Source organism: Staurois parvus, unplaced genomic scaffold (assembly GCF_062004578.1).
Source record: "Staurois parvus isolate SC_StPar_1 unplaced genomic scaffold, SC_StPar_1.0 ptg000155l, whole genome shotgun sequence".
Lineage (NCBI taxonomy): Eukaryota > Metazoa > Chordata > Amphibia > Anura > Ranidae > Staurois > Staurois parvus.
This window is the reverse complement of record NW_028317951.1, coordinates 16,035,190-16,057,818: the sequence shown is the minus strand read 5'-3', so window position 1 is coordinate 16,057,818 and position 22,629 is coordinate 16,035,190. Positions and strand designations below refer to the sequence as shown.

At 41.2% G+C, this 22,629-nt stretch overlaps 1 protein-coding gene across 17 annotated transcripts in view; it reads left to right on the top strand.

Moving 5' to 3' along the window:
- TNIK (TRAF2 and NCK interacting kinase) overlaps window positions 1–22,629 on the top strand; it is a 389,337-nt gene that overhangs the window by 244,299 nt on the left and 122,409 nt on the right. For all 17 annotated transcript variants that reach the window (XM_089675505.1, XM_089675500.1, XM_089675502.1 and 14 more), the window contains exons 10-12: window positions 10,601–10,776; window positions 11,068–11,134; window positions 19,109–19,313. In XM_089675505.1, coding sequence (XP_089531631.1) covers window positions 10,601–10,776; window positions 11,068–11,134; window positions 19,109–19,313 — 448 coding nt within the window. The remainder of the gene's footprint in view (window positions 1–10,600; window positions 10,777–11,067; window positions 11,135–19,108; window positions 19,314–22,629) is intronic.

Below are 22,629 nucleotides of genomic sequence, written 5' to 3'. Positions count from 1 at the left end.
TTCCCTACTTGTGTTACTCCATATGTGCAGTGATGTGCACTGTTCATGCAGTATGTCCGCATTTTTACGCAGCACAGTTCACAATATTGTACTGCAGCATATGGTAAAGCTACAAGTAACATTATTTCAGTTTTTAAATATTAAACCCTTGTTTATTATTTTTTTTGTACTTGAATTTCTCTTTAACAGTATATTTGTACTTTAATGGTTTTGATAATTGTGATGGTCTGAGACAATCTATAGATAATGGGGAACTGGAGTGGAGCAGTCGACTATAGCATAACGTGTGTCTCTTAAACCAAGCATGGGATCCTGTTGTTAAATATATATATATATATATAAATATATATATACACACTGCTCAAAAAAATTAAAGGAACACTGTTTAATCAGAGTATAGCATCAAGGCAATTAAACTCCTGGGATATTGATCTAGTCAGTTAAGTAGCAGAGAGGGTTGTTAATCAGTTTCAGCAGCTTTGGTGTTAATGAAATTAATAACATATGCACTAGATGGGCAACAATGAGATGACCCTCAAAACAGGAATGGTTTTACAGGTGGAGGCCACTGACATTTTTTACCCCTGTCATCTTTTCTGACTGTTTTTCACCAGTATTGCATTTGGCTAGGGTCAGTGTCACTACTGGTAGCATGATGCGATACCTGGACCCTACAGAGGTTGCACAGGCAGTCCAACTCCTCCAGGATGGCACATCAATACGTGCCATTGCCAGAAGGTTTGCTGTGTCTCCCAGCACAGTCTCAAGTACATGGAGGAGATTCCAGGAGACAGGCAGTTACCCTAGGAGAGCTGGACAGGGCTGTAGAAGGTCCTTAACCCATCAGCAGGACTGGTATCTGCTCCTTTGTGGAAGGAGGAACAAGATGAACACTGCCAGTGCCCTACAAAATGACCTCCAGCAGGCCACTGATGTGAATGTCTCTGACCTGACAATCAGAAACAGCCTTCATGAGGGTGGCTTGAGGGCCCGACATCCTCTAAGGAGCCCTGTGCTCATTACCCAGCACCACAGAGCTCGATTTGCATTTGCCATTGAACACCAGAATTGGCAAGTCTGCCACTGGTGCCCTGTGCTTTTCACAGATGAGAGCAGGTACACCCTGAGCACATGTGACAGATGTGAAAGGGTCTGTAGAAGCTGTGGGAGAGTGTTATGCTGCCTGTAACATCGTTCATCATGACCGTTTTAGTAATGGGTCAGCGATCGTCTGGGGAGGCATATCCATGGAGGGACGCACAGACCTCTACAGGTTAGTCAATGGCACCCTGATTGCCATTAGGTATCGGGATGAAATCCTTGGACCCATTGTCAGACCCAACACTGGTGCAGTGGGTCCTGGGTTCCTACTGGTGCACATCAATGCCTAGTCTCATGTGGTGAGAGTATGCAGACCGTTCCTGGAGGATGAAGGAATTGATACCATTGAATGGCCCCCACATTTGCCTGACCTAAATCCACTAGAACACCTCTGGGATATCATGTTTTGGTCCAACCGACGACACCAGGTTGCACCTCAGACTGTCCAGGATCTCAGTGATGCCCTGGTCCAGATCTCGGAGGAAATACCTCAGGACACCATCCGTTGCCTCATTTGGGGCATGCCCTGACATTATCAGGCATGCATACAAACTACTGAGCACCATTTTGAATTGCTGCAATGAAATTTCAACATAATAGACTAGCCTGCTGCATTATTTTTTAACTTTGATTTTCGGGGTATCTTTGAATTCAGTCCTCTGTAGGTTGATAATTTTCATTTCCATCAAACGATGGGGCATCCTTATGTTCCTAACACATTACCCAGTCCATATCAGTATAGATATCTAGCATATATATATGGTCCTCTTTTTTTTCCTTTTTTTTTTTTACAGCATCTATTTATAAATCAGCTCCATGTCTACCTCAGGAAAATATGCAATTATTGCTGAAAGATCAGCAGAATCTAACAATCCATCTAACGTGAAGGGCTGTGTGTTTGACACACAGCCATGATATAGTATGAAGTAATGTTGTGTTCAACACCCTGATTATTAACAACAAGAGCATGGTTTAATATGTGATTGTAGGTAGACGGTGCTTTGCATTCTCCCTCAACCCCCTGAACATTTTTACATTTCTTAGTGTTATATCCTGGTGATATAGTCGATTTAACCGGGTATTTATGTCAATGATCTACACAACAAAAGTCTATAATGTCAAAACAGTAATCAATCTACACCATTTTCCCAGATAGCAAAATGAAGTCTTGATTGCCTAAATTAAAGATTTGCCCTTTTTAATGTGGAAAAAGTCTGATAATTAATTTAATGAAGTTCACACATGTGCAATTAAAATGTCACATAATTATAGATGCATGTGTCTCTGGAAGGCCCAAAATTTTGTTAGAGAAGTTGAAGTTTTTGAACAAACTTGCTTCACGAAGGCCAAGGAGTTTTTAGATACAATCCCAACACACCAAAGTTATATACAGTTGCAAGAAAAAGTATGTGAACCCCTTGGGATTACGTGGAGTTTTGCATGAATTGGGCATAAAATGTGCTCTGAACATCATCTAAGTCACAACAATAGAAGAACACAGTCTGCTGAACATAATACTAGTCCTGACCTCAACCCGATTGAAATGCTGTGGCATGACCTTAAGAGAGCGATTCACACCAGACATCCCAAGAATATTGCTACACTGAAACAGTTTTGTGAAGAGGAGTGGTCCAAAATTACTCCAGATTGTTGTGCAGGTCTGATCTGCAACTACAGGAAACGTTTGGTTGAGGTTATTGCTGCCAAAGGAGGGTCAACCAGTTATTAAGTTCACATACTTTTTCCTCCCTGCACTGTGAATGTTTACATGTTATGTGCAATTAAACCATGGCAACATCTAATGTTTGTGTAGTATTATGTTCAGCAGACTGTGTTCTTCTATTGTTGTGACTTAGATGACGTTCAGAGCACATTTTATGCCCAATTCATGCAAAACTCCACGTAATCCCAAGGGGTTCACATACTTTTTCTTGCAACTGTAGAGGCACAAATCAGGGATAGGTCAGGCAACCAATGTCTGTTTTTCCGTCTAAATGGATTTAGCCTCACAACAAAATATTTAACACTTTCAAAAAGTTAAGTATGCCTTACGTCATCTCAAACCCCAAACTAGTATTGGTTACGTGATCCATGTCCACATGTATTCTCTTTAAAGCTGAAGTTTAGCACACAAAAAAAAAAAAAAGAAATCCCTGTAGCTTTAGTCACATCACTAACCTGTAGTGAAATATGTCCCATGTTGTGCAGACAGTTGAAGCTGTTAACCATGACAGCACTGTAAGTTTAGAGACAGGAAGAGAATGGGATATCCTAGCAGTCCTTAAAAAAAGAAGGAAAAAAAAATCCACCTTCAAGTTTATTCACTGCAGAGTTCCATCTTCACCCGGTCTTCGTTCCGGGTTCGCGGGCTCTGGCTGTATAAATGGCCATGATGACATCACTCCCATGCATATGCGTGGGAGTCACAGCCATGGCACGGAGCTCTGAAGGTATGGCACAGGTATGCCGTCCTTTCAGAGCACATGCACCGGTATTGTCACCAGCTGCATCCATTGTGAATATCTCCTAAACAGTGAAAGTTTGGGAGCTATTCTCTGTACCTACAGTACAGGTAAGCCCTATTATAAGTGTACCTGTAGGTACAAGTTAAAAAGTGGACTTTACTATCACTTTAAGATTTCTCCAGCATCCAGCTACTTATGCGATGTGGGACATACTTCATTATAGGTAAGTGATGTGGCTAAAAATGTAGGGATTTTTTGGGAGGGGGTTAAACTTCAGCTTTAAACTATCATTTTGCAGCATCTGGAAAATGTAGAATAGAAGAAGAAAGAGACGTTCTTGTGATTCATCAGCTGAATCACACCATTATTAGAATAAAGTCTATCTTTTTTTATGCTTTTAATGTAATTTGCTGCCTCTGTGCTTGTTGTTTTTTTTTTACCCTAAAAACATAGTAGAACAATGCAATAGCTGTACATCTGTGACATTTATTATGTAGCTTGCAGAGGGAGCCTGTACTAATGCTTTTCACCTGAACTGTGAGGTAATTTTCTGGTGTCCTGTCACTAATACTTCCTGTCAGCAGACATGATGTGCGCCAAGCATTCCATTAACGGCTAACTGCTGTGTTCCTAACAATCTGCAGAGCAACACAACACAATTTACATCTCCCTCCACAAATGGATAGGACAGAAATTATTCATGATTAAGTTGCACCTCTATCTTTAACTATTCCAGCTTACTGAATTGGGATCATGTTGATACGTGGTAAATGGACAACCACAATATGCATTCTTACATTAGGATGCATTCAGTAATATAGATTATAGTTTTAATCTGTCAGTTTTATAGGTATGTATATATATTTAACCATATATCTAAAATTAGGTTTGCAATTCATGCAGTTTTAAATATATATTGTTACTACATTCTGGGACAAAGTTTAAAGAAGAAATCCGGGAAAAATATAAATTTTTCCATGTAGTGGGTCTGTGCCCACGTTGCGTGGGTTAAATGCTTGTTTTTGTCTAGGGGCTCTGAAAGTAAAGATAAACTTACTTAAAGAGCAGGGCCCTCGAACCCCTCGTGTATCGCAATGTATTGTTATTGTACTGTCGCATGTATTGTCTCCCATTGTAATGTACAGCGCTGAGAAAACTGTTGGCGCTTTATAAATACTGTATAATAATAATAATCCGCCGATCCTCCGAACACGAGACTGGTCCCCACTGCTCCTGCCTCCCTCCGCATGCTAACACTCTAGTGAATAGGCTGTTCCTGACATCATTACGCCCATAGACAGGCTCTGGATGGGAGGATGGCAGGAACAGTACACTGTTGGACGTGGGGGGAGCGTGGTTTTCTGGAGGATCGGAGGATAGGGTAAGTACAGCTCATCCCTGAGCCCCTAGACAAAACAAACACTTAACCCATGCAGTGCGGGCCCAGCCCCACTGCATGGGAAAATAAAAATTTTCACCACAGTTCTGCTTTAAGCTAAACTCCAGGCAATAATAAATTTAAAAAAGCTATTAAAACATCACTGTTAATGTCACTTTAAATGCAGCTACTTTTAAATACCTGACTTGGTATTTTCATCAATAATCGTCTCTACAGCAGTACTAAGGTCCCTTCCACACAGGGCAGATTCCATTCCGATCAGCAGGAGATCAGCTCACAGAATCAAATCATTAAAATATAACTTTTTTTTTTTTTGGAGATGGATTAGAACTAGAGATGAGCGAATCGAACTTGGCGAAGTGGAATTCGTTTCGAAATATTAGGAAAAATTCGATTCGCACCGAATCCGAATTTTAGCAAACTTCGGATGCACGAATCGAATTTTCCCTGATCAGCCGGCAAAAAGTGTCACTGCAGAGAGCTCCGCTATTTCTGACAGTTCTCTGACAGTTCCTTCACATTTACAGCGGTTGAAACATTGTATCTATTTGTTTCCATTTAGGATACAGATGTTTTTATTCGGAAATAAATAGATACAATGTTTCAACCGCTGTAAATGTGAAGGAACTGTCAGAGAACTGTCAGAAATAGCGGAGCTCTCTGCAGATACACTTTTTGCTGTACTGGAATTCTTCTTCTTTTCATTCTTCTTCTTCTTTTCATTCTTCTTCTTCTTCTTCATTTCATTCTTCTTCTTCTTCTTTTCATTCTTCTTCTTTTCATTCTTCTTCTTCTTTTCATTCTTCTTTTCATTCTTCTTCTTCTTCTTTTCATTCTTCTTCTTCTTTTCATTCTTCTTCTTTTCATTCTTCTTCTTCTTTTCATTCTTCTTCTTCTTCTTTTCATTCTTCTTCTTCTTCTTTTCATTCTTCTTTTCATTCTTCTCATTCTTCTTTTCATTCTTCTTTTCATTCTTCTTCTTTTCATTCTTCTTCTTTTCATTCTTCTTCTCATTCTTCTTTTCATTCTTCTTCTTTTCATTCTTCTTCTTCTTCTTTTCATTCTTCTTTTCATTCTTCTTCTTCTTTTCATTCTTCTTTTCATTCTTCTTTTCATTCTTCTTCTCATTCTTCTTTTCATTCTTCTTCTTCTTTTCATTCTTCTTTTCATTCTTCTTTTCATTCTTCTTCTCATTCTTCTTTTCATTCTTCTTCTTCTTCTTTTCATTCTTCTTCTTCTTTTCATTCTTCTTCTTCTTCTTTTCATTCTTCTTCTTCTTCTTCTTTTCGTTCTTCTTTTCATTCTTCTTCTTCTTCTTTTCATTCTTCTTCTTCTTCTTCTTTTCATTCTTCTTTTCATTCTTCTTCTTCTTCTTTTCATTCTTCTTTTCATTCTTCTTCTTCTTTTCATTCTTCTTCTTCTTCTTTTCATTCTTCTTCTTCTTCTTTTCATTCTTCTTCTTCTTTTCATTCTTCTTCTTCTTCTTTTCATTCTTCTTTTCATTCTTCTTCTTCTTCTTTTCATTCTTCTTCTTCTTCTTCTTTTAATTCTTCTTTTCATTCTTCTTCTTCTTCTTTTCATTCTTCTTCTTCTTCTTTTCATTCTTCTTCTTCTTCTTTTCATTCTTCTTTTCATTCTTCTTCTTCTTTTCATTATTCTTCTTCTTCTTTTCATTCTTCTTCTTCTTTTCATTCTTCTTTTCATTCTTCTTCTTCTTCTTTTCATTCTTCTTCTTCTTCTTTTCAGTCTTCTTTTCATTCTTCTTCTTCTTCTTTTCATTCTTCTTCTTCTTCTTTTCATTCTTCTGTTCATTCTTCTCATTCTTCTTTTCATTCTTCTTTTCATTCTTCTTCTCATTCTTCTTTTCATTCTTCTTCTTCTTCTTTTCATTCTTCTTCTTCTTCTTTTCATTCTTCTTTTCATTCTTCTTCTTCTTCTTTTCATTCTTCTTCTTCTTCTTCTTTTCATTCTTCTTCTTCTTCTTCTTCTTTTCATTCTTCTTCTTCTTCTTTTCATTCTTCTTCTTTTCATTCTTCTTCTTCTTCTTTTCATTCTTCTTTTCATTCTTCTTCTTTTCATTCTTCTTCTTCTTCTTTTCATTCTTCTTTTCATTCTTCTTCTTTTCATTCTTCTTCTTCTTCTTTTCATTCTTCTTTTCATTCTTCTCATTCTTCTTTTCATTCTTCTTTTCATTCTTCTCATTCTTCTTTTCATTCTTCTTCTTCTTTTCATTCTTCTTCTTCTTCTTTTCATTCTTCTTTTCATTCTTCTTTTCATTCTTCTTTTCATTCTTCTTCTCATTCTTCTTTTCATTCTTCTTCTTCTTCTTTTCATTCTTCTTCTTCTTCTTTTCATCTTTTCATTCTTCTTCTTCTTTTCATTCTTCTTCTTCTTTTCATTCTTCTTTTCATTCTTCTTCTTCTTCTTCGTCATGCCCCGTGACTGCCCAAATGAGTGAAGTGTGCGGTGATTCTAAGATCGACGGCACTCATCTGCATGTCATACTGACTGACAGTATTATTTCTCTTCCCCAGCAGACTCCAAGGGCATTTAAATTAAAGGTACAGTGTTCTGCACTAATATAAAGGCTCTCTGAAGCCTAGAAACCCTTTTAATAAGTTAAATTCGCAGCGAATAAATTCGCATCGAATCAAATTTCTCCCGCAAATTCGGCGAATCAGCCGAATCAAATTTTTGAATAATTCGCTCATCTCTAATTAGAACACCTGTTAGGCTTTTATGGCAGTCTGTGCCCCCGTTAGGGAGATCCTCCCTTTCTATTTGTCCTGTTTACCATTATCATAGAGAGTGAAAGTAAAAGCCCACATTTTGGGTTGTCTTCAAAAAAGTAATAGGGGGGAAAGTTTCCAATGGGGACACTAGTTCTGGTGACCTGGGGGTCCCCAAAAAATTCTCTTAATTTGCAGAGATTTTCTCACTTCCTGTTTTGGCTATGGGACAGGAAGTAAATGGAAATCTCCCCAATGGAACACAGATGACAAAAAATAAATTGACAGGGGTTATAATCCTCCCTTACTCTCACCAAAATGAAAAAAAAAGTGTTGCCTATACTTCTACTTTAAGCTCCAAGGAGGTGAATTTGCCTAGTTTGAGATGATGTAAACAGTCTGCTACGGGCAAGATCAAGTCTTTCTTTAGTCTCCATTCCCCTCAGTGATCACCAAGATAGCAATATTTTTAACTTTTGTGGCAAATCACAAGTTGGTAGGCTGATTGTTGTCATACATAAACACTGCTAAGTTCTGCACAGGCATTGTCAGAGGAAGTATTGTGATCCCTTTAAATGCCACACATTACTAAGCATTTACTCACTTCATGTTAAAAAAGGTATATCTGATGTCTGATTTGCTTACAGATTCTAGGATGTAATGATCAAGAATATATATATATATATATATATACAGTGGGGCTAAAAAGTATTTAGTCAGCCATCAATTGTGCAAGTTCTCCCACTTAAAAAGATGAGAGAGGCCTGTAATTGGCATCATAGGTAGACCTCAACTATGAGAGACAAAATGAGAAATAAAATCCAGACAATCACATTGGCTGATTTGGAAAGAATTTATTTGCAAATTATGGTGGAAAATAAGTATTTGGTCACCTACAAACAAGCAAGATTTCTGGCTCTCACAGACCTGTACCTTCTTCTTTAACAGACTCCTCTGTCCTGCACTCATTACCTGTATCAATGGCACCTGTTTGAACTTGTTATCAGTATAAAAGACACCTGTCCACAACCTCAACAGTCACACTCCAAACTCCACTATGGTGAAGACCAAAGAGCTGTCGAAGGACACCAGAAACAAAATTGTAGACCTGCACCAGGCTGGGAAGACTGAATCTGCAATAGGCAAGCAGCTTGGTGTGAACAAATCAACTGTGGGAGCAATAATTAGAAAATGGAAGACATACAAGACCACTGTTAATCTCCCTCGATCTGGGGCTCCACGCAAGATCTCACCCCGTGGGGTCAAAATGATCACAAGAACGGTGAGCAAAAATCCCAGGACCACATGGGGGGACCTAGTGAATGACCTGCAGAGAGCTGGGACCAACGTAACAAAGGCTACCATCAGTAACACACTACGCCACCAGGGACTCAGATCCTGCAGTGCCAGACGTGTCCCCCTGCTTAAGCCACTACATGTTCGGGCCCGTCTGAAGTTTGCTAGAGAGCATTTGGATGATCCAGAAGAGGATTGGGAGAATGTCATATGGTCAGATGAAACCAAAATAGAACTGTTTGGTAGAAACACAACTCGTCGTGTTTGGAGGAGAGAGAATGCTGAGTTGCATCCAAAGAACACCATACCTACTGTGAAGCATGGGGGTGGCAACATCATGCTTTGGGACTGTTTCTCCGCAAAGGGACCAGGACGACTAATCCATATACAGGACAGAATGAATGGGGCCAGGTATCGTGAGGTTTTGAGTGCAAACCTCCTTCCATCAGCAAGGGCATTGAAGATGAAACGTGGCTGGGTCTTCCAACATGACAATGACCCCAAACATACCACCCGAGCAACGAAGGAGTGGCTTCTTAAGAAGCATTTCAAGGTCCTGGAGTGGCCTAGCCAGTCTCCAGATCTCAACCCCATAGAAAAACTTTGGAGGGAGTTGAAAGTCCGTGTTGCCCAGCGACAGCCCCAAAACATCACTGCTCTAGAGGAGATCTGCATGGAGGAATGGGCCAACATACCAGCAACAGTGTGTGCCAATCTTGTGAAGACTTACAGGAAACGTTTGACCTCTGTCATTGCCAACAAAGGATATATAACAAAGTATTGAGATGAACTTTTGATATTGACCAAATACTTATTTTCCACCATAATTTGCAAATAAATTCTTTCCAAATCAGCCAATGTGATTGTCTGGATTTGTTTTTCTCATTTTGTCTCTCATAGTTGAGGTCTACCTATAATGCCAATTACAGGCCTCTCTCATCTTTTTAAGTGGGAGAACTTGCACAATTGGTGGCTGACTAAATACTTTTTTGCCCCACTGTATATATATATATGTATATATATATCTTCCTAGGTCAATAGTTATCTCTGTTTCAAAAGGTAACAGGGCTTTAGAGCTTTAAAACTAATCTCGAGGCACAAAAACTTTCATTTAAATATATTTCTCAATAGCCACCCAGAATAGAAATCCACTTTGTGTGCACCAGATGCCCCAGCAAACCCAGATCTTGCCTTGTAAAATTGATGGTGTCATAATCTCTTTGTTGCACATAATCAGTGAAGAGAGTAGAGCTGTGGGAGGGACCCATTAGGCCTACCCAGTATGGGCTATCTGCAGAAAACAAGAGGAGGGGGCGGATACAAGACCAGCCACTCTACACAATTTAAGCAGTGATCAATCATTATTACAGGAGACTCCCACACAGACAAAATTCAGGGGTTTGTCATATTGCATTACTGCACAGACCTGAAAACAATACACAAAGCACCCCATGATTAAAGTAAGAAAACACACTTCTCTTGTAGTTAGAAAATATTTGTTTAACCTGTTTAGATTCATTACTCAGTGTTCGATAGCCATGCCTCAAAGCATTGCATGTTTTATGTTTGCATTTGAATGCATATATTATGATCAAATGTTTTCCACTTAGGTCCAAAAAGTTTCAGTCATTCATCGAAAGCTGCCTAGTGAAGAACCACAGCCAAAGACCCACAACAGAGCAGCTTATGAAGCATCCATTCATCAGAGACCAGCCAAATGAAAGACAGGTTCGAATTCAGCTGAAGGACCACATTGATCGAACTAAGAAAAAACGTGGAGAGAAAGGTAATAGGATTAGTCAAAGCCACAAGTTGTGAATTAAGTTTTAACATGTGTAATCAATAATGTAATATCAGGCTTTCATTTTGCCTGATGAAAGTGGAAAATTGATGGTAAGGAAATGCGTATGGCAAGTGATTTATTCATAAGCAATGTGTGCTAATTCATTTTTTTTGTTCAAATTTGCAGTCCACATGTTTTTTTGGCCAAAACCTGCACATATTTATCAAACAAATCACAGATTCATATATTTTAATTCATACATAAATAATCAATTGTTTTCTATATTCTTTCCAGATGAAACCGAGTATGAATATAGTGGAAGTGAAGAAGAAGAGGAAGATAATGATTCAGGGGAGCCAAGGTAAATAGGTGCAGAAATGATTTTGTTTATTGAAAGTAAGAAATATATGCCCTGTGTACATCAATACTGATATGTACTTTAATCTTTAATAAAATTCATGTCATACAGAGCTATGATAATTGTTGCCAATGTGCATTGCACATTGCACATATGCAAACTGTTGTAATTCCTACACCGTTCACCTGATTTGGATGTAAATACCCTCACATTAAAGCTGTCAGTCTGCAGTTAAAGCACATCTTGTTTGTTTCATTTCAAATCCATTGTGGTGGTGTATAGAGCCAAAAATGTTAGAATTGTGTTGTTGTCCCAATATTTATGGACCTGACTGTATTTGATCCCCTGCAGATTTTGTAAATTTGCCCACTTACAAGGTAATGAAGTGTCTATAGATTTTATCATAGATGTTTTTTAAATGATAGAGACATAATATCAACCTAAAATCCAGAAAAAAACACGATACAAATGTTATAAATTGAGTTGCCATTCAGTGAGTAAAATAAGTATTTGATCCCCTACTAACCAGCAATAATTCTGCTCCTAACAAAAACTTGTTATGTGTTGTGACAGTGTGGCGATCTGTCACCCTGGATTCTCAACAAGGCAGGTTGAGGGGCTCCAGGGTAAAGGTTTGATACGGAGGAAAGTGGCTTTTCACTTTCTTCCTTTGTTTGTAAGGTCTGTTTTGGGATCTGGAGCCTGGAGATTTCAAAGAGATCTGGGAGGGATGAAATCTCCAATCCTGGGACCAGGTGTTGGAATAGGCCAGGAGACTGATTGCACAGGTGTGTGCAGGCCTTTAGATAGAGTCAGGACCAGAGTTTTGGGCTCCACCCCGGCAGATAGGAGTCAGGAGGGCTCCACCCCGGCAGATAGGAGTCAGGAGGGCTCCACTTGGAAGACAGGAGGTCACTGCCTGGAAGTCAGATGGGCTTCACCTAGGAGAGGTGGAAGCCAAAAGCAGCAAGGGGCTGCTAGAGACTAGCGGTGTGCTAGTGGGCAGCTGTGTGCACAGGCCATAATTGTTGAAGAAGTCTGCAGGAGACAGACAGCAAGCTGAGTATAAGCCAGGAGGCTGAACCGTTGTTTTGTTTGATGGTGGATACCCCTGCGTGGGAAGCTTTATGTTTGTGGAACATTTTCTGTAAATAAAATTGGGCAAAAAGGCCCTTAAAGAAGCGAGTCGCTGTGTGCTTTAAATGAAAAGCTCTACCACTTTGAAGCGAGTTCCCACATATGGTGGAGGATGCGGGCAGAATTGGAGATCCCAGCGATTGAAGTAAGTTCATCAGTTATATGAACTGTTTGGTGCATAAGTCTGCACTATCTGTGTGTGCAGGTGAGGAGAACCTGCTAGAGAAAAGGACTTTGCCTTAAAGAGACAGTGTTCCATGGTGTTGCTGAACTGTCTAACACACTGCTGTGTGCATGACTGCAAAGATGGGGCGGTCAAAACAGAAAAAGGAGGCAATGTTTGCTGAAGCGAGAGATAGAGCCCTGTGGCTAGGGGGTTATATACCGCATGCCCCAGCCAAGCCGGGAAATTTAGATGTGGGTGAGTCTGCTGTGGACTGGTGCAAGCGGCACCTGGCAGCATTGAACCAACCTAAAGAGGAAAGCAAGCCAACCTTTAGTGCAAGGAGAGAGCTGCAGGATGTCTGTACCTGGGAGAGGGGTGTTGTCACCCATGGCAACGCTGCTGCAGTTAAACCAGTAGCTGTTGTGAAAAATGTGAATGTGTCACGGCTTGAGAGTTGGTCCAGCAGAGAGAAGCCTATGCTATGTGCAAGAAGAGGGGCTGACCAGAGGCCAGGACCAAGAGTGAAGGCTCACAGCAACACAGAGGAGGCCAGTCGGGCTGTCTGTGTACGGGGGGCTATGTCGTACAAGGATCATGGCAAGTGGCATCAAGAGGAGCCAATACAGCGTGTTAGCCAGCGAAGTTCTGCTTGGAGAGTGCAATCTCCCATGGCGACCGGAGAAAAAATAGTGCCTGGAAGGAGGAGCTGCACTGGAGATGTGGCTCAGTATCCCAATAAAGAGAAATGTAGAAATATACCCTGCGTGGAATGTGGTCAGTGGGGGCATGGGATCTTTTACTGTCCCAGACTCTGGAATACCGCTGATACTGCGCAAATGTCTACAACTGCAAGTCCAGAGTCTTGTTTTAAAATGTCGGCAACCACCTCTGGCAACAGGGAGGAAGTTCTTGTTGGGCCTGCAGGGGGTGCCAGAGAGTCCATGGAGCCTATGATGGCGTCTGTTACTTCACCTTGGGGCAAGGGAAAAGTTGCCAAGGAAAGTGCAGTTGAGGATGCGTTTATGAGACAACGCACTCAAATGAAGATGGTGACACCTACTACTGTGGTGGGTAAGACTGTGTGTGATAAAACCATGGCTGGGACTGTCATGTTGAGAAGGACTGGTTATGAGACTGTCCATTCTGATATAGGAGTGACCCCAGTTAGTTGGGCCACTGAATGTGCTTTAGAGAGTGACTTTTCCCTGTGCAGTGCCTTGTACAGTGGGGAGGTAGGAATTAGAGTAAAACCTGTGCATGGTTCTCAAAAAGCAAGTGATGTCACTAATGTGTGCCAGTCACAGGTTGGTAGTGGGCTAGTACAGCCCACAAGAGCTACAAATGCTGATAATGTTGTTGATGGGAAATGTACTGCTGTTGGGAAAACCCTGAGCTTTTGCAATGCAAAAGCTGTAATTAAAGATGGGTCATTTCCCGTAGCAACTGGTGGTAAGACAGCACAGGTGTCCTTAGACATCTCCAGGGGTCTCCGTGTATTGGAGCCGGAGGTTGCCCTGGACAACTGCGATGTCACTCTGGTGGAGCAGAGTGGAACTGCACCTTGTCATAGGAGTGTGTTGGTGCAGTCTAACAATACGGAAAGTGTTCAGGTGAACAGCGGGTTAATGCAGCCTGGCAAAAATGCAAATGTGTGGGTAATTCAGGAAGCACCACCAGAGCAAAGTGGTGGATGTGAGGTATTGCAACCTGCAGTGGGAAAACAGGTGTTACCCAAGTCTGATATGAGCCAGAGTGATTTGTGCAATGGATCTGCAACTAAGCCCGTCTATTCTTATGTGTCTCCTTGGGCAGATGGATCAGTGCTGAGGAGCACGGACGAATTGAGCACATATACAATGGATTGGGATAGTTGGAGTAAAAGGCTAATCTCGTTGATAGATGAGGTTTTTATGCAAAAAAATAAGGTGGACACTGTTTCTGCTGTGCCAGCAGGAGGATCTATAGAACGGCCTATAGATAAGGGTGTGTATACAGCAGAGACTTTGTCTGTGACCCACAAAAGTGATGTTGGCATGGAGTGTCAAAATGATGTTGTCACTGGGAATGATCAGGGGCAGCTTGTGGATACTGAGTCTGAGAGGTTGAGAGTGAGCCCAGCACATGGCAGTGCTCTGGTGGAGCACCAGGCTGTGGTTATCTCCAGCTTGGAGGAGGTCCCTTTAAAAATTTCAACTTCTCAAGTCTCAGCAGGTGAGTCTCTCAGCGTTCCCAGTGTCCTAAATATGGTCAGGAAGGTCTTAGGTTTAGAGTCAAGTGGTTGGGTTGTAACCAAAGTATTAAAGGAGATGCTTGAACTTTGGAATGTACAACCAATGTATATTGAGGTGTCTCCTCCACAGTCAGATGGTCTGGTACTGCGGAGTACCACTAGGTGGAGCACCAAATGACTGGCTGTACAGATCAAAGGGAAACAAAGTGGTTTATTTCTGAATTTGTTGATGGTGTTAAAAGTTGTATCAGGGTATGCTGCTGGATTACCTGTAAATGTGATATATGAGAAATGTTTTGGAGAAATGGAAAATGAGTCAAAAAAGGTTCCACCTCCTAACAGCCAGGTGGGAAGCATTTCTGCTGCTATGGTCCAGGATGGTGCTGGTCAGTTGTCAGTTAAGGGCGTGTTTACTGCACCATTGGACAAACCACACGAGATGGAAGGACCGAGCATGGACCAGAGAACAGCAGAGATCCTGACCAGGGCTCAAACGAATGTGCATAAAGAAATCAGGGTCATTGGGCCAAAAAGAGGTTTATGTAGCAGTTCTGATAAGACACCTGAAATACAGGGAGAAATGGTATGTGAAAACTGGCAAAATGGATCAAAAGAGAGCTCATCTGTACCGGGTTTGGATACAGATCCAAGTGGTGTAGGAAAAGTTAAAATGGTTGGACAGCCGCCTGCAGAGTGCATGTCACCAGGTGAAGTGGCATTTTGTGAGGTTCACGTGGGTGATGGCTGCCCTATGGTGTGTGTGCCCTCTGCAGACACTGTCCTAACAAATGCTGGAAAAGATATTGAAAGGTGTAATATTGACTGGAATATAACTGTTCGTGGTAAACTGAATGCTGTGGTGATGAGTCATGCAGGTTTGATAGCTAAAAGTACAAGAAATCAGGGGGGTGGTCCTGGTACAAATACAGTAGAAATAGTTCCCCTACAGCCTTGGGACAGGAATACTGAGAGAGGTATTAGGAAACCTGAGCACCTGAAGCAAAGGGGCAGAAAGGTCGATAGAAAGGCCAGGGGGACCCCATTAGGATTTCAAGAGAGAAAGTGTTTATGGAAGTGCACCCGGAAAAAGAGTAGGCAAGGTCTGAGTAGAGCCCACAGCAGAGTGACAATGAGGCTTGGGGAGAGACACCAAAGGAATCATTGGGTAGAGTTCCCCTTTATGAAAGGTATAGTCAGACCAGATTGGACCCCTGTAAGTGAAAGCTGGCACAGAGGTGCCAGAAGCTGTAAGTCGTGTGTTCTGCCCCCTACGGGGTCAAAACAAAGGGGGGGGGATATGTGACAGTGTGGCGTTCTGTCACCCTGGATTCTCAACAAGGCAGGTTGAGGGGCTCCAGGGTAAAGGTTTGATACGGAGGAAAGTGGCTTTTCACTTTCTTCCTTTGTTTGTAAGGTCTGTTTTGGGATCTGGAGCCTGGAGATTTCAAAGAGATCTGGGAGGGATGAAATCTCCAATCCTGGGACCAGGTGTTGGAATAGGCCAGGAGACTGATTGCACAGGTGTGTGCAGGCCTTTAGATAGAGTCAGGACCAGAGTTTTGGGCTCCACCCCGGCAGATAGGAGTCAGGAGGGCTCCACCCCGGCAGATAGGAGTCAGGAGGGCTCCACTTGGAAGACAGGAGGTCACTGCCTGGAAGTCAGGTGGGCTTCACCTAGGAGAGGTGGAAGCCAAAAGCAGCAAGGGGCTGCTAGAGACTAGCGGTGTGCTAGTGGGCAGCTGTGTGCACGGGCCATAATTGTTGAAGAAGTCTGCAGGAGACAGACAGCAAGCTGAGTATAAGCCAGGAGGCTGAACCGTTGTTTTGTTTGATGGTGGATACCCCTGCGTGGGAAGCTTTATGTTTGTGGAACATCTTCTGTAAATAAAATTGGGCAAAAAGGCCCTTAAAGAAGCGAGTCGCTGTGTGCTTTAAATGAAAAGCTCTACCACTTTGAAGCGAGTTCCCACAGTGTATAAACTACACCTGTCCGCAAAATCTCTTCCTTTTATTTAAACCTGCCCACCATGGGCAATACCAAAGAGCTGTCTAAGGACATCAGGGACAATATTGTAGACCTGCACATGGCTGGAAAAGGCTACAAGACCATCAGCAAGAAGCTTGGTGACAACTGTTGGAGGGATTATTCGCAAATGGAAGAAATACAAAATAACCATCAAACGCCCTCGGTCTGGAGGTCCATGGAAGATTTCGCTTCATGGGGTAAGGATGGTCACGAGAAAAATGAGGGATCAGCCCAAAACTACACGAGAGGAGCTTGTGAATGATCGCAAGGCAGTTGGGATCACAGTCACCAAACAAACCATTGGTAACACAATACACCACCATGGATTGAAATCCTGCAGTGCACTCAAAATTCCCCTTATTCAAGAAGAAACATGTACAGGCCAGTCTGAAGTTTGCCAATGAACATTTAAATGATTCAGAGAAGGATAGGAAGAAAGTGTTGCGGTCAGATGAGACCAAAATTGAGCTCTTTGGCACTAACTCGACTCGCCAAGTTCGGAGGAAGAAAAATGCTGACTATGACCCCAAGAACATCACTCCTACAGTCAAGCATGGAGGTAGAAACATTATGCTTTGTCACTGTTTCTCTGCTAAAGGTACAGGCCGACTTTGCCGCATTGAGGGGCCAATGGTTGGGGCTATGTATTGTAAAATCTTGGATGAGAACCTTCTTCCCTCAGCCAGAACACTGAAGATGGGTCGTGAATGGGTCTTCCAGCATGACAATGACCCAAAACATACTGCCAAGCCAACAAAGTAGTGACTCAAGAAGAAGACTATTATGGTCATGGAGTGGCCTAGCCAGTCTTCAGACCTTAATCCTATAGAAAATTCATAGAGGGAGCTGAAACTTTGAGTTGCCAAGCGACAGCCAAAAAATCCTAAGGATTTAGAGAAGAGGTGTAAAGAAGAGTGGCCCAAGTTTCCTCCTGAGATGTGCGCAAACCTGGTAAGCACCTGCAAGAAACAGCTTACCTCTGTGCTTGCCAGCAAGGGTTTCTCCACCAAGTACTAAGTCATGTTTTGCTTGGGGATCAAATACTTATTTTACTGACTGAACTGCAACTCAATTTATAACATTTGTATCGTGTTTTTTCTGGATTTTTGGTTGATATTCTGTCTTGATCATTTAAAATACACATATGATAAAGATTATAGACTCTTAATTTCTTTGTAAGTGGGAAAACTTACAAAATCTGCAGGGGATCAAATAATTATTTTCCTCACTGTATCATCTCCAGGCATTTTGGGACAACTAATAGTATATTAAAGCTCAACTGAAGTCTGATATAAAACTAAGCTAAGTTGATGGTGCCTAAAAAAAAAAACATATGTTCTTATATATCTTAAAGTTATGATGGATTTCAGCTCCAGCAGCAGCATTAGATCTTCATACCCAGGCAGCAGGCTTCAGGGATGGACTGTTAAACCTCGATAACATGGAGAATATCAATGCATAAGTCCATGAGAGGTTATGTTTACCTGCCGGGGATGAACCTGTGTTCCATGCAGGCAGTCCCACTGATATCAGTTGGGACACAGCAGCTTCACGGATATAGCCACTGCTCCCAATTTGATATCCATGCAAGTATAGGTGCATTGCTCTGGATGCACACTGTGTGAGTTTGGTGGCATGCACCTGCACACACATAGATGTTGAATTGGGAGCAGCAGCTGTGTCTTTGTAGTGGCTGTGTTCCAGTTAACAACAATGGGACTGCCTGCATGGAGATGCACAGAACACCTATGCATCCCTGTACAGGTAAACACAGCTTCGCACAGGCACAATCATTGATATGCCCTGTGTGAACAAGTTTTTCACTTATTATAATTGAAACATATAAGGAGATATGCAGTGCTGGTGTACCTTGAAGACCGGTGCTGCAAAACAATGGCTAATTAATTATTTGAATTGCTAATTTATAAATATTGATGTAAATGCAGTGTTGTTACTCATAGTGGACTCCTTGTTTTTTCTTTCCCTGTGCATGTTAGAGAAGGAAATATAAGCTCTACCCTGGAACCATGTTATTTGCGCTAGTTTCAATACATCATTGTGTTATCAAACGTTTACACCTACCCAGTGTTTTTTTCCAGCTTTTAAAATTTCAACTATAACATTGTTCTTTCTCAAATTAAACCTACAACACCACTATTTTTTTGTCAATGTTACTTACCATTTTGAAATAACCACCAGAAATAATGGCACAGTGTAACAAAAGAATTTTGTGATGCAGAAAGTATAAGAATAAAAATCCTGTCTATCAGGAGCATAAAAATATATTTTTACAGAAATATAAAACATATAATTTCAGTGCTTTTGATGAGCTACAGGTCAGCTTAAAATGATATCTGCAGAAAATGTTACTCATAAAACAATTTCATTGAGGATTGCTTATGTTTCCTATGTGCTCAGCTCGATTTTAAATCTACCCGGAGAGTCAACGTTAAGACGGGATTTCTTGAGGCTGCAGTTGGCTAACAAGGAGCGTTCAGAGGCCCTTAGACGTCAGCAACTGGAACAACAGCAACGTGAAAATGAGGAGCACAAAAGACAACTTCTGGCTGAGAGGCAGAAACGTATTGAAGAGCAGAAAGAACAAAGACGACGTTTAGAAGAGGTAAGGCTGGTTCTTTCTTCTGGAAGATGGATGTACAACTGTATAAGGGCCACAAGTATCTGAAGAATGTATGAGCACATATATTTATAAATAGATCAGAAAAGTAGTAAACTAAGATAGCACAATAGGTAACATTAGCTGAGAAAAAAAAGTCAATTTACAGTATGTGGTGGCAATAAAAAAAACAAAAAACAAATGCAACAAAATTCCATTTTATTGTAGATATAGGGAGATGAACAAGATATTTTAAATAGAAAGTATTAAAGTGGCACTCAAGGCTAAGTAAAAATGTCTTAAATAAAGAATATGCCTCCTTATCAATCTGCTATATGTAATGTCTTCTTTGTTTTCAAGTACTTTCCTGTTGACCTTGGCAGTTCTCTTATTGTAGTCCCATTGTCAGGCCTGTAACTCCACAGTCTGGACTGTGGAACACATGTAAAAAACCTTTGATCCGCATGTCCTTCAATGGACAGTGTCTCTTCAAACCACCTTAAGGACAACATCATGACGGATGGGTGGCAACAACATCATGAAGGATGGTGGCAACAGCATCCATCTTCCTCAGCAGAGGAAACCCCTAGTACTAGCCCTGCTGCCCTCTCATGGCATTTCCATTGTGGGATACTTACACAACTACTTATTGAGGATTGGTGTGGGCTCTGCTGGACAATGTGATGTTGACCATCTAGGCGTTAGAATGAATTTGGATGGCTCTTGAACCTGCAGAAATGGTCTTTGGAACCGTCTTATGATTTGGTGTATCTGGGACTAGTCCTGGACACAGTTCATTTCAAGCCAGAGTGTTCTTTCCAATGAAGAAACTTCAGACACTCTGGTCTCAGATTTGAAATCTCCAGTCCAGGAGCCATCCCACTCTCTGCCTTTGCATGATAGTTCTGGGTCTGATGATGGCATCTTTGGAGGCTGTCCCATTTGCCCAGTTTCAATCCAGATCTCGGTCAATTCAGTCTCTGGACACACCGATTCATCTGTCACCTAGGTCCAGGTTGTCCCTGGCCTGGTGGCTCAGGAATTTTGCTTTAGAATCTGGCAAATCTCCCCTTCCTGTATTTTGTAGGATTCTCAGCATGGACACTACCTTGTCAGGCTGTGGAGGATTCAGTCAGAGGAGTCTTGATTCCCAATGAATATCCTGTAACTTTAGAAGATGAAGCCTTGGACAGTTTTGCTGAAGGATCATCCAAACCAGATTCCATCGCACAACACAATGGCAGTGGCATGCTCAGTCATCAGGGAGAATCCATGTGTTTTTCCGTGGTACAAGAAATAGATTGGATTCTTTCCAGAAAATGTCATGTTCCAGCTTTGCCCACTGTGTATATTTAAGTCATAGAGAAACTACAACCGGCCTGGACCCAGGGGAGTGGTCTGTACACCTAATGTTTTGCAGGTGGTGGGTGTCAGATGTGAATCTTCTAACTTTCAGGTTCTGCTGATTTGTCAGGATCTTCTGTCCCAAGTACTGATTTGCTTTCCTGCTTAGAAAGTCAGGAAGTTTACATCTTGTAAGGTCTATCATTGGATGTGGAAGGCATACATCATTTGGTGTGATTCTCAGAGTTTCTTTGTCAGACAAATCCTGTTTCCTGCAGCTGGGTCTGAACCCATATTTGACTGTCAACATTAATAAAAGATTAGACTTCTGCCCTTTTTTTTCTGTTTCAGAGACCCTTGATGTCTCACTCATTGATTTAGACGTTTGTACAGGGATGTTCCTGTGACTTTGTGAATCTGGTTCTCTCTGTGCTCCAGAAACCGCCATTGGAACTCATTAGAGACATTCTGTAGACATCACCTCTGAGACAAGTTTCTAGACTGACAGCCTTATCCTGCAAGGAACCTCCTCTAGTTTTGCATAGGATAGCATTTTGTGATTTAGAAAAAGTGTTTAAAAATTTTCTCAAGTTATGAAAATAGTCTGTGAGCATGTCACACTATGAATCCAGCTTGTATCTGCTAATAATGTGATGAGTTTAATACCAGAAGGAATTACCACTGGTACACCACTGGAAGTGTAGGCTTGGCCCAAAGCAATGAAGTATCATTACCAAAGAACCGAGAGACCCTTACAAATTTAGCTGCACCACTAGAAATACGTTGTTGTTTTTTAATGCCTTGGATGTATGGAAAACATACAAAGTAACCCCAAACCATGAAAGCAACAAAGAACAAATACTCCAACAGCAACTTTTCCCCAAAATACTTGAGATGATGTTATGTAGCACACAGTCTGAAGACAAGTGAGGAAATCACAAAAGGGATAACATATACTTGCAGACCTGAATGTAAGTTACTCATATACTGTGTCTATATTGTAACAGAGTGAAGTCAGAATATCCAGCTCTATAAATCTAGGCAATGTAAAGTAATATAATGCATACAGAATTGCCTTACAAAATACATGATTTATATCATATGTGTAATAATGGCAGTACCAGCCCAAACTTAAAGCATTGGAAGAGGTGATAGCCCCTCCCCCCCCAATAAAAGAATCATGCAAAAAGTATACCTATAAATGAAGGAGGTGAAGGCCAGAGCTGGCCCAACATACAGTATATTGTGGTGCAGTGCTGCTTCCTTAGTAGAATATATACTATATAACATAATCGTCAGTATTTTGAGGAAGAACTGCTGTTGATGTAGTTTGTGTTAATTTGTGTAAAGCCTTTTAGTTTAAAAAAATAAATAAATTGAAGAAAAAGCACAATGGACATTACTTACCTACAGTGAGATGTGTGCCTTGTGCTGCTTTTTCCTTGTATAGCAGATATTCTCCTCCTCTGATGCCCCCACCCTTGCTGTAATCTTCTGTTACAGCGGGGGTCAATAGAACCAAGGGATCTGTCACAGGAACTTATCAAGAGTACCTGACTATACCCGCTCTTTCCCTCAAGTTTTTCCATTCATAGAATCTGGTACTATAGTTTCTATTACTGAAAACAAGATGAATGGAGACTGGGTGGATGATTGAAAGGGAAGTCCCTCCATTTATAGATTAGGTTCAAATGAAAAAAAATCCATAGTACGACTTCTGTGAATGGAGGAGCGGGACGGAAAGGGCAAGCATAGTTGGGCACTCTTGAGCACCTGTGATGGCTCCCTTAGTTCTTTTAACCCCTACAGCACCAGGAGGTGGTGAGGGTGGGAGGACTTAGATGGAGGAAGATTTCTGTTAAATTAGGAACACAGCAAAATAAGGGACACATTTCATTGAAAGTTAGTAATGTCTCTTGTGCGTATTCTTTTTTTTTTTTTACTTTTGTAGATTTGCAACATTAATAAATATATATAA